Here is a 12444-nt window from a genome sequence, read left to right on the forward strand (position 1 = left end):
AACCCCTATCCTGCCTGGGCAGCTCTTGGCCAATTACGTGCCGTCCCCTGGGAACTCCCGTCCACGGTCGGCAGTGGCATAGCTTGGACTCGAACCAGCGACCTCCAGGCTATAGGGTGCATTCTGCACTCAGATACAGTGCCTTTACCAGATTCACTACTCAGGACCACATAATACTGTGCCACTGTTGACATCATTTGGATGCAAAGTTAAATCAGTTATTGATAACTAAAATAAAATCAGAAAACCGTGAAGTTTGCTAACTTGAGGTGTGGTTCCTTTTTAGAAGGCTAAAAATGTACTCTGCTGAGGTACAGTTGCTGGGTCAAGGGTTTATCAGGCATGCATTCAGCATCCATGCTTACCATCACAACTAAGAAAAAGTCCTATCAATTCTGGCCAATATGGATGTAGTTAAAGGAAACAAACCAATGTACATACATTTTCATAAAATATTGATTATATGTAGGGAAGTCTTCTAGAAGAGAAAAGGAAATATTTCCCCTCCAATGCTAGTCACCAGCATTGCAGAAAACCCAACGATGTTTAATTTTGTGTTGACCTTACATTTTGTAATTGTCCCTACTTGGTATGTAAGTCCAGTAAGCAGCTTAAAGATTTGCACATCAAGGTACCAAATCCTTCCTGCATTATCTGTGGCATCTACAGTGGTTTACTTTTATTACAAAAACTTACCAGAAACATCATAACAAGATCTCCCACAGATGATTTCAATTGTTAGTGTTTTACAGTTGCTAAGAGTTAGAATCCCAAAATTGTCAGAAAGAAAAAAATAAAATTTAAATAAAATTGGACAACATTTAAAACAGTGAGTGACTTCCAAAACACAAACATGTCCCACATTCCCAGAGCAAACCATCCATGATATGAGTCTCATTTGTAGCAAATCAGGAGGGTAAACACAGGCCCTGCAAACACCACCATTAGAGTACAATGGGTTAAACAGCTGCCGCTTGAAAACGTTACAACCATCACCATGGCGACCAGGCTAACAGTCGGCTCAAAGAGGAAAAAGGGGTGGCAAAGGGGTTCAGCCAGGCAATCCAGAAGGAAATGTGGGCAAACACAGCTTTGCAACGCAAATAGATCAATTAGTTTAGAAGGCATTTACTTTGAATAAACTATTTGGGCTATGTGGTCATGTTTACGTTTTAAAAGGCAACAAAGCTTCTAACATGGAACACGTACACATAAATTCGAACGGCACTAAATAATAATTTAGTAAAGCAATGTGTTCTTCCGAATCCAAGCCTCCCTTTTTCATAGCGGCTTTTCTGGAACACCTTGAAAATATTACCTACGCTCAGTGTTCTTTCCTGTGTAAACATCCTTAATTCATTAAAATCAATATGTTGGCGCTTCACTGCCCTCATTATAATGACTACAATTGGCAGCACCGTGTATTACAGTAATGCAAGGTGTGGTATTCTAGCTATGTTTGCATTAGGGTTACAGGTAGCAAGGAGACACGCTATATTAACCTTGCATCAGAGATGTTGTAACAAACTGTAAACAATGAGCTTCTAGGGTAAAAGTAACTCAGTTTTAGAACACATTGACAATAAAATGCCATAGCAGAGGAGAATATGGAATAGAGTACTCTGTAGTAAATTGTATCAGCAGAACTATACAAAGATACCATACATATTTCACTGTTGGTCTGATGTAAATGTTTTGTGAAATGGGTTAAAACACAAAACTACTGTACAATTCGTGTGCCAGGTCCTGTGCTACTAATTTACCTGAGACACATTACATTGCACTGCTTGAAATCAGACTGATTAACTAACTTCAAACTCCAGAAAAAGCGTCTACGGACTACAGCTGCTTCCTCTTCGTATACTAGCGATCTGAACTCACACCTGCCAAGATACAAGAACACTACTTAAATACCTTGGTGGAGGACAAAATGTAAAGTGGATGTGTTGGTAGGCAGGTTCTCGTACAGAAACTCTAGATTACATGACAGGTTAATGCAATGACAAACAAGAGAATGATTAATACCTCAGATTACTGTGCTTACAAACTTATCGGAAAGCAAACTTTGTAGACGGGTGTGAACTCTGAAACTCGGCAGCTCCTATCTTGCTCTTATTACCAACTACAAGAGTAATTATTAGAATTAATGGCTCGAGGTGATAAACCTAACAATCGCCCACCTGTATCTTGGTGCCCCGAGTTTCTTAATTCCACCATTCACACCAATAGACCTTTACCTTTTCCCTTGACAATTCTGTACGTTACAGTGGCTATGCTGACATAGTGGAGGCGGCAGTGGCTTGACAATGGCCAGAGTAACCAAGAATGACAGAGAATGACAGGAGCAGCTTTGCTCTTGCTCACTCTTATCTTGGTGGCAACAGTTGCTAATGAGTGATGGCTCAATGCAACGGTGAGATAAAATCAGGCTGGTCACTGTTATGAAGGACAGGAACTTGGATTAACACCTTTTCTCTATATAGCTGAATACGAAACTGTCTTATCTCGTGCGACACACTGCATAAGGGCTTTTATTCATGCATTTACTGTTTATTTAGTAGAAAATAAACTACTGAACATTTGGGTTAGAATAAGTGTTAGGGAATAGGGATGTAGGATAAAGTTACTGTAGATGGCGATTTCATACGATTTGAGATTTAATTTGTGAGTAATCCTATAGACTGTTTATTAGATACATATTTAGACTGACATCATCACCAAGAACAATCAGTCCACAAGTGGAGGATTCTCATAATCGCATTGTAAGTTTAGCACAAGCAGTTTTTGTTATAATGAGACAATTGATATCATGCTGTATTTCATGCAGCTCTGCGTGGAGGGGTAGACAGAACGTTTTGTTCACAGAAGGTTTTCTTGTTTCTGAGTTTGTCTCAGATGGCATTATCGTGATTTTAAGGACTCGGATGTAACTCTAATGTCCCAGTAAGTCAGGTACAGTACTGTCCTGTGTGACAAGAGTTCTGGATTAGAATTATACAACTGTCAGATTTACATCTGGTCTCTAATAAACATCTGGTTTATGAGTGACAGCCTTTTAACACCCTGCTGCTCACATAAATCTGCCAAACTAAGAATATGATTATTAAAAGAGAATTAATGAATAATCAAAAAGCTTTTATACTGCCTTAGCATCCTTTAAACACAAGAGTCTTTAGAACTATAGACTTGATGGTTAGATTTGTTATTCCAAATTTGCAGCATTAAATTGTGAGTTTCAACGTAAATACAGTGCACAGGCTTTTTGGTTTAACTCTGTGCTAATATATCAAGATCACATACAGCATATTGTGCAGATAATGAGGATAAAGCCAGGCTTTCTTTATCTGCAACAGAAAACACTTTAATTTCAGTAACATTTTACTGTTGGTTTCTCAAGCTGTGTTAGGAACAATTGATTAGACTGACTTTGTTTACAATGCTTCATCCAGGCTATTACATGCTTTATGCAATTCATTATCCTGGCTTATTCTAAACTGTGATTCAGGATTCATTATTGTTGTATTAGCTCGACTGGCTTTTTTCAGGGAGCAGAAGTGAAACAAACTGGCATTTATAATCTAGGAAAAATGCAAGCTATCACATGGGAGCTCTAAATAGTAAAATATGCAGGTGTCTTATGCATCCAAAACAAATGATGTTATAGCAAACAGTGATCGAGAAGTGCTGGGAAACAAGAAAATATTGTATATGAGTTTCTTTTTATAAACCTAGTCTATACATGTGCTTACTGTACATGTACTTATTCTACTGTTGAACACAATATTGCTGGAAAAACACAAACTTTCAAACTACCACATGTTTGGTTTTAACCTTACCAATTTCTTCTTTTTTTAGAAATCAAAATTTTTCCCACGAGGGAAGAACCTCTCTCTCTCTCACAGACTTAGAGAGTTTCTAAGATGTATGCTAACTTGCCAAGGTGGGTTCCAGCCTCGTCTCAGCTTCCTACTAAACACCAAACGGTGAAGAGACAGCTGTATATCACTGCTCTACTCCCTCCACGGCTGTCTAGACTTGGCAAACACAGCAAGACACAGGAGAGGAGCCATCCGTTTTATTAGCACCGCTCCATCACTGCGCGGCTCTAACTGCACAATGATGCAGTGAACACGGGCAGCCTTTACCATAATCGCTTTCTAATGGAAAACTAAATAACACTATTAGGAGCTAAATAAATTTACTTCTATTGCTACTGGCTATACTATACTCTGTATTCTACCTGTTTTCAATACTTTTAGAAATTACATTTGTTAATTAGTACCAGTTAACTGCCTCTATTTGCTAGACATGACAAATATATATTGTTATTACCTGACAACTTTTCTTTTTGTAGACTATAAACTGTTCTGGTGTCTAGGAAGATCAATGTTTTTGCGTTCAAGATTCTCACAGTTTTCTGCAAAAAAGAAGACTGTAGTATCCTGGAGATGTTGGTTAAAGTTCACCCAACAGATTGTGATCTAGTATGGGAGATGAATTTAGATCCTTGCTATCAGTGGACATAGACAATATGTAGTGTTGTAATTGCATGCAGCAAAAGATACAGTTCAAGTTTAACCACTTAAGAACCATACATGTTTAAGTCTGTTACACACAGGACCATGCTTTATCTTTCTATTGCTTGATATGCAGTTCCAACACTGCCAATGAACACGAATATCATGACACCAAGACAGTTTTCCAAGCTAGGGGCCTAAACAGGGCTGACCTGGCCTGGTCTGCAATTCTACAAGGTGAGAAAAATCAAGACCGATTGTCCCCGACCGAGAATGAAGTCTTCTGTAGATGACATCCCTACATTAACCTGTTCTATTTTACGTTGTCTCTGTATGAAAACAATCTGTCTTGACTTGTTCAGTGGGAGAGCCTGCAGTCTACCGCTACCCTGTCACACCTCCCTGGCTCCAGGACCGCCACTAACATGGGAAAGCAAAATTCAGCACGGAGGTGAGCAGTGTTCAGACTCGTCACATCTGACCTGACTGATGACTTCTTGAACGTAAGCAACATGAATTTACAGCTTGTATCACATTCTTGAAATCCAAACACACGGCACGAGAATGTAACTTTCCCCCAGAGCTCCGGCAGTCTACACACAACTGCCAAATAGTGGGGGTACTTGATTTGGACATGCCCAGAGACAGCCCTGTTACATCACTGCGACAGGGGAGAATGGCTGCATTTAGTGGCTCCGTAATCCAAGATAAACATCCACAGATGCATATCACGTGTTTTGACATCATGGAAGGGATTTATTTTGCAATATGCACATTGTTTGATGGCATGCATCTGCTTCCACTTGTTTGTAGATGTGCATGCATTGTCACACGTTATTGGTATGTTAATACATAGCTACAATGACATTTAAAACATGTATGTGAGAAGCGTCAGTATAGAACTGTTAGTGCCATATGTAATGTGTTTTTGTAGGTAAACATGCATTCATGCATTACGTTTCACTGTATCTATATGATTTAGAACTAGTGTTGAGGATTGTCCTGTAATTGTCATGGAATAGTGGCATGTTGAGTATAGTGACAGGTTGTCATAGATAGGTTAGTTAGAAGGCAGTATTTAACTCATTTGGATTTCTATGTTATACAATTTAACATACAGAAGCAACTAATTATGTCGAAATCAGTAAATATACACTACCGGTCAAAAGTTTTAGAACACCCCATTTTTCCAGTTTTTATTGAAATTTAAGCAGTTCAAGTCCAGTGAATAACCTGAAATGGTACAAAGGCAAGCGGTAAACTGCCAGAGGTTAAAAAAAAAAAAAAGTTTAGTAAACTTAAAAGTAACTAAAAAGTTATACAAAAAGGCCTTTTTCAGGGAACAAGTAATGGGTTAAAAACTTACAGCTGTTCTGCAGCAATGGAAGTAAATTAAGCCTTGAAAGTTGATGCTAACAATTCCTGCAGGTGTCCCAACTTTTGTTGATTACTTACAAACCCTCTGTCTGTATAAAAGCAGTGTTGGAACAGACTGTGTTACTACACCCTCTTAAGCATTATTTGGACAGTACTGTACTGCAGGAAGTAGTATATTGCTATAATAATGGCGAGAAAAAGGCAATTAACAAAGGAAGACAGACAGACCATTATAACCCTTAAAAGTGTAGGTCTTTCCTTTAGAGAAATTGCAAAGAAAGCCAAGGTGTCAGTCAGTACAGTTTCCTACATGATCAAAAGGCACTTGGAAACTGGAGGAAACTCTGAAAGGAAGAGGTCTGGCAGACCCAAAGCCACAACAGAATCAGAAGACAAGTTTCTGTGAGTCAACAGCTTGCGTGATAGGCGGCTCACAGGACAACAGCTTCAAGCACAGCTTAACCCTGGTCGAAGTAAGCAAGTCTCAGTTTCAACTGTGAAGAGAAGACTTCAAGCTGCAGGTTTGACAGGTCGAGTGGCAGTAAGAAAGCCATTGCTAAGATGGCAAAATAAGAAAAAGAGGCTTGTCTCGGCCATGAAGCACCGCCAGTGGACTACTGAAGACTGGAAGAAGGTCTTATGGACCGATGAATCAAAATTTGAAATCTTCGGTTCATCATGCAGGGTTTTTGTACGCCTTCAAGTAGGCGAAAGGATGATTCCTCTGTGTGTGTGACACCAACTGTCAAACAGAGAAGGAAGGGTGATGGTCTGGGGCTCTTTTGCTGGATCCAGAGTCTGCGACTTGCACAGAGTGGCACCAAAATGAACCTGAACCAAAATGGCTACCACAGCATTTTGCAGCGCCATGCAATACCCTCTGGTATACGCCTAGTTGGTCAGGGGTTCATCCTACAGCAAGATAATGACCCAAAACATACCTCCAGGCTATGTCAGAACTACCTTAGAAGAAAAGAACAAGACAGTAGGCTTCAAATCATGGAATGGCCAGCACAGTCTCCAGACTTAAACCCCATCGAGCTGGTTTGGGATGAACTGGACAGAAGGGTGAAAGCAAAGCAACCTACAAGTGCAACACATTTGTGGGAATTTCTGCAAGTCCTTGGAAGAACTTTCTGAACAATATTTAATTTCCATTGTAGAAAGAATGCCACAAGTGTGTTCGGCTGTTATATCTGCAAAAGGTGGCTACTTTGAGTAAAAAATTTAGATTAAATTTTGTTAAACAAAACGATTCCATGATTTCTTTTTTATCTCCAATTGTATATTTGTTCTATGCTTTAATTTCAGAGTACATTGAGACATTAAACTGTGTAAATTTCAATAAAAACTGGAAAAATGGAGGTGTTCTAAAACTTTTGACCAGTAGTGTGTGTGTGTGTGTGTGTTTATATATATTTGATATAATATATATACTTAGTTATATATATATATATATATATATATATATATATATATATATATATATATATCTATATATATATAACTATAAACTGTACTGCTTCGAGATAGTTTTACTACAAATAAAAGTAACAACAGTAAAATTAATTCTTACCTAACATGCAGTTCTCAAAATGTAATTTCTGTATAATTTCAAATACTTAAGGAGAAATGACCCAACTGGTGCATTTATGCAAAGTAATGCAAATGCTTGTGATTAAGCCATGTAGTCATTCAAAAAAACACACTGCACCTGCCAAAACCTTGACCTGCGACACCGGTACAGTTTATCAAATAATTAAAGTTTGATTACAGTATTTCATTATCTTCACTGATTGAGTAATTGAGTGGTGCTAAAGGTCAAATGGCAACATCACACATGACTACCAAAACACATTTCATACAATAACTGTTTGTTTTGCTATTTGAAAGTGGTAAATGCAAATTCATTTGTTTGACTTGCAGTGTCCCCTTTCAGGAGGCGTATAATTTTCCACTGTGTTTTAAATGCTAAGGAAGGTCATCCTACACACTTAAAAGCAATACACATGACTTCTTTGTGCATGTCCTTGTGTCTGAAATGTTTACTTTTTCTTGCATATTAGTGGCAGAACAACGGGCCAGGTCAGGACAGGGCTAAAGCTATTTCCACCTGACCCCCCTCCAGCTGGCACACACACTGGCATCTAATTTGTCAGGCCCATCCTAGAAAGGCCAAAAGGATAGTGGGTTCAAAAGGTGAAGAAGCAGCGCTGATGCAGCATAGGGTGGTCTGTGAAGCATGAAGAACTGCGCTGTATGACTCCACACATAATTATAATAAAAAAAGAGAGAGCTGGCAAGTATTTGTAAACAGTAAATATACTAAAAAAAAAAAAAAAAAAATATATATATATATATATATATATATATATATATATATATATATATATATATATATATATATATATATAACATGTAACAATCGCTATAGAGTACCTGCTCTCGTTAATACATATTAATGTTAAAAGAAACATATTGTTTGATCACGTGTTTAAAAGCCACTTAAGCAAAAACAAATAACAAAATTGGAGTTTTCCCCACGTCCTTTATCTAAAGTATTTTAGTTTAGCAATGAAAGTAGGCTGGCAGGTAAATGTGACTTCAACCCATGGAATGACAGGCAGGCCAATGAACCATTCAGTGTGTAAACAAAGACAATACCGGCAATGTCTTACCTGGGAGGGAAGGAGATCTCGAGTTCATGCAGCCGATCTTTAAACATAGACAGCTCTCTGTCGTACTCTAAATGCTGGAAAAAGGGAAAAACTACTTTGAAACCTTTTCAAATCAACCAAGAAAAAAAGTTTCCACAGATGGGAAATAATGGTGCACAGCTCTGGATTTAAACAATTCCTACTTTAACGAAAATGGGTACCTGTGCATTCATTCCTATTCAAGAATTCTTATTTTTGTTGTATTAGAATGGAATTTAAACTTTGCTGGTTTCAGGAAATAATACAGAATATACATAATAAACAAATACAAAATGATTCCTGTACTTTTGAAACAATAACAATGGTTGGACATAACACCGAGAGATGCTTAGACTTTCAGGACAGGTGTGAGTCAAAGAGCAGCCTAATTGTCCTAACATTCCCTGGCAGATATTCCTAACCTTATCTGCCAGGGAATGATTATAATCTGACCGCAGTGTGAATCTGCTCACTTCTTGTCCACTATTCCTCTTCCCATTCGGACGAGTGTCACATTAAAAATACCGCCCCCCCCCCCCCCCATTTTTTTTTTTTATAATGGCCACATGTTTACCTGCTGTCTATTAATCATGTCCCATCTCACAGCTGTGCTGATGCCATTGTACAAGTAGCAGCAGTTCAGATTGATATCTGATTATGACCCTCTCTTCCCTCCTGCTAGCTCATCAATCATTTGTGAAAAGCTCAATTAGCAGCTACTTGTACACATTAATTATCTGTGGGAAAAGCAGGTACCTGAGACACCTGCATCACTGATTACCTCCCTCCTCTAGCCCACCCACTGGAGCCCCGTGAAACTGCTGATACTCAAACGAAGGGTTCCAGTGCCAAGGCCAGTCTCCTTTCCAATAGCTGTGCTGGATTGGGCCGGCTTTTTCATAACATACAATAAAAGCAGTAATAATCTTGATATCTCTCTAAATGGGGTTTTGAGTTGGCAAGGTTTCCAGTTCACCATTCCTGCCCTATGTTAACCCCACTGATACCAGCCTTCATTTCTGACCTGGTGGCACAATCCAGTAGGGAAAATGTTCCAGGTGGCTTCAGTTAAAAAATGGAATTATTTCACAATTGTAGATACCAGAAATCCTGCTAATCACCTGGTCCAATGCCAGTCTCATGGGGAAAAAACTAAACAAAAAACCTTTTAGATACAGCTGGGTGTTTCTACAGTTCTCCATTTAGGCAAAGTGGTACAATAAACATCCAGTTAATGGACCAAACTGTACTGATAATCTACACGTCTCTACATCCAGTATATAGTATATGACATGTACAATGGTACAGAACAAGTGTTCATAAAGTCTGGAGAGAGACAAATTCACACAGCATTTACTACAGTGATATGAAGGTGTTTTTAAAAGACATTAATATACTGAGCATTTCATTTAAAATTATGTTCCATTAGAGACACTGCAAATTTATTTCTGGAGCAAATTCTTAGTGAATCTAGCCCAGATGTAGTGACTATGGTCACTAGGGGAAAACAAAACTGTCCATTCCTGGCCTGTTTCAGCAAGTAGAGGCATGTCAAGGCTGAATTCATAATGTATGAAGCTCTTCATTTCGGGGCAACTTAATCCAACCAGTGGAGCAGAACAGTAGACACTACTCTTAAGGCGCTACCGTGTAAAAGCAGAGAATTTTCTAGATCAGAAGGTGAGGTTTCCTGCGTTCATCAAGCCGAGAATCAGAAATTAATTTTAAAAGTCAAGGGAGAACATATGTGGGCACACTCCCAAAAAAAAAAAAAAAACTTATACAAAAAAAGACTTGTGCATGGTTTTGTAAGCAGGGATATGAAATACAATAACCATTCATAAACTGTACAGTGGTGAATATAGAGGACTTATTGTGACTTTTTATACTGGACCAATCTTTGTGAAAAATCTCCACAACTATCCCAATTGTTTCAATGCCATTTTACTACTGTTTATGTACAGATCTAAAACCCTGAAACCATATGCACAACTATACCTTACAATTTACTGTTAGATAAAAACAATTTTCTGTTTCTGTTTTATTTAAAGGCTCTTCATGAAACTTAGCACACTTGTAGGGATTACAATTTGAATTCTGCACTTTTAAAATGTTTAATTACCAACATGGCTGGTGACTGGACCCACCCAAATTAGCAACTCAAAACAAAAGATACAATAAAACAGACGTCAGTGATGCCTACTGTCTCCTAGAGACATGGGTCAAGATTTTCTTTCGCTGTCAGTTACTGCAAAAACAATATGACATAATAGCAAAAAATAAATGATATTGGACCCACAGTTTTCATGTTAGAACGCATATATCAGCCATATAAAGATGGCATATCTACAAAAGGGGCAAGCTTTTCCAAGCCAACAATCCCTGTATTCTAACTTTGTTGTTTATGTCATTAACAGGATATCTTTGCAAGTAAAAGTTGTGTTATTATTTTAGGAAACAGATGCCAGAGGCTAAAGGTTCACCTGGAGTTCATCTTGAGTCAATTGAGCTGACTATTTTTGCCTGGCAGAATAGCAGCAAGACCACAATGTATATGGGTTCATAGGGTTATAGATAAATGGGATGAAATGGCCTTGATGTCACTTGTATGTCTCACAAGCAGACTGACTCAAAGACAAAAGAGTGCCAATTTATAGGGCTTCATTTAGGTTTAATACAAGTTTTATGAATATAAATATATGAAAAAGAAGAACAAAAAGTTATCTGTGGCCTGGCTTTATCAAAAGTTGTAATTGTGGAATGATTGATTGGTAAGATATCAAAAAACATCACTATGATGCTTGGTGACATTAAAAGCCATCAATACAGGGGAAAAGATTAAAGGTCATTTCACTTTATTTTTGCTTTCACTGCAGCATGTTCCAGCTTTTCAAATGTTCATAATTTCTTCTAAACAATAGGTATGTCTTAGTTTTGTATTTTATTTATTTTTTTGCATTTAATGCAACATGGTCTAAATAAACCCTATCAAACTAAAACTTAATTGGGGTTTTGAATTATAGGAATACATATAAAACAGATATTCAGCAGAAGTGAATATAGTGCAATCCCTGGTGGAGTTTTACAGAAGACAAAACACAATTTAGAGGCTCACATGCTCTGTTAGAGTTGTCGTTTTTCATGGTGTTGATACACAAAGGCCTCTATTCAGATGTGCTAATGTTTAGATAAACCCTCCTGTACCTTAATGTCTTACGATTTGTATCTTGTGATTGACTAATACTTCTCCATTGCACGCTGTATGAAATACATGCATCATTGCTTAACTTCTGCACTGAAGTGCATTCAGGGCCAAGCACTGTTTCTATTAAAATAGGTAGACATTGATGCTCAATTCCTGTGCAATATTAGGTTTAAATATGTTTTTAACCTGCATGCTAATCTTTCATCCTAGTAAACACATTTTAAATGCACCACCTGCTCTATCAATTACTAATACGGTTTACCAATATCTACTTTTTAAAATGCTACTAATAACATGCAGTTATATGGTGAGTGCAGTTTGATTTCCAGTATGTATGCCTTTGAATATTTGTCTCTTGTAGTAAGAAAAATCATATCAGATAGGGCAGTACAAAACTAAAATAGCAAATTCAAATGAGCATCCAATAAAATATAGTTATGATGCAGCTTCAGGTAAACACTGTAACCGATAATCCTACATTAGGACATATACTTAACATACATGCTATTGTACAGTTATGCGCAGCAGTAAGAATTATACCTCATGTGTACTGTGAAACTGTTATAAGTGCTTCAGTAAGGTCACTTTTTATTTAGAAGGGTGGCATATAACTACTGAAACCAGTGACAGTTTAACTATTAAAAGAAGC

General features: G+C 37.7%; 1 protein-coding gene across 2 annotated transcripts in view; it reads right to left on the reverse strand.

The window, feature by feature from the left end:
* Positions 1–12444, reverse strand: part of LOC121325611 (inositol polyphosphate-5-phosphatase A-like) — a 125749-nt gene that overhangs the window by 6472 nt on the left and 106833 nt on the right. For both annotated transcript variants that reach the window (XM_041268419.1, XM_041268420.1), the window contains one exon: positions 8573–8646. In XM_041268419.1, the coding sequence (XP_041124353.1) occupies positions 8573–8646 (74 nt within the window). The remainder of the gene's footprint in view (positions 1–8572; positions 8647–12444) is intronic.

This window comes from Polyodon spathula, chromosome 13 (genome assembly GCF_017654505.1).
Source record: "Polyodon spathula isolate WHYD16114869_AA chromosome 13, ASM1765450v1, whole genome shotgun sequence".
Classification (NCBI taxonomy): domain Eukaryota; kingdom Metazoa; phylum Chordata; class Actinopteri; order Acipenseriformes; family Polyodontidae; genus Polyodon; species Polyodon spathula.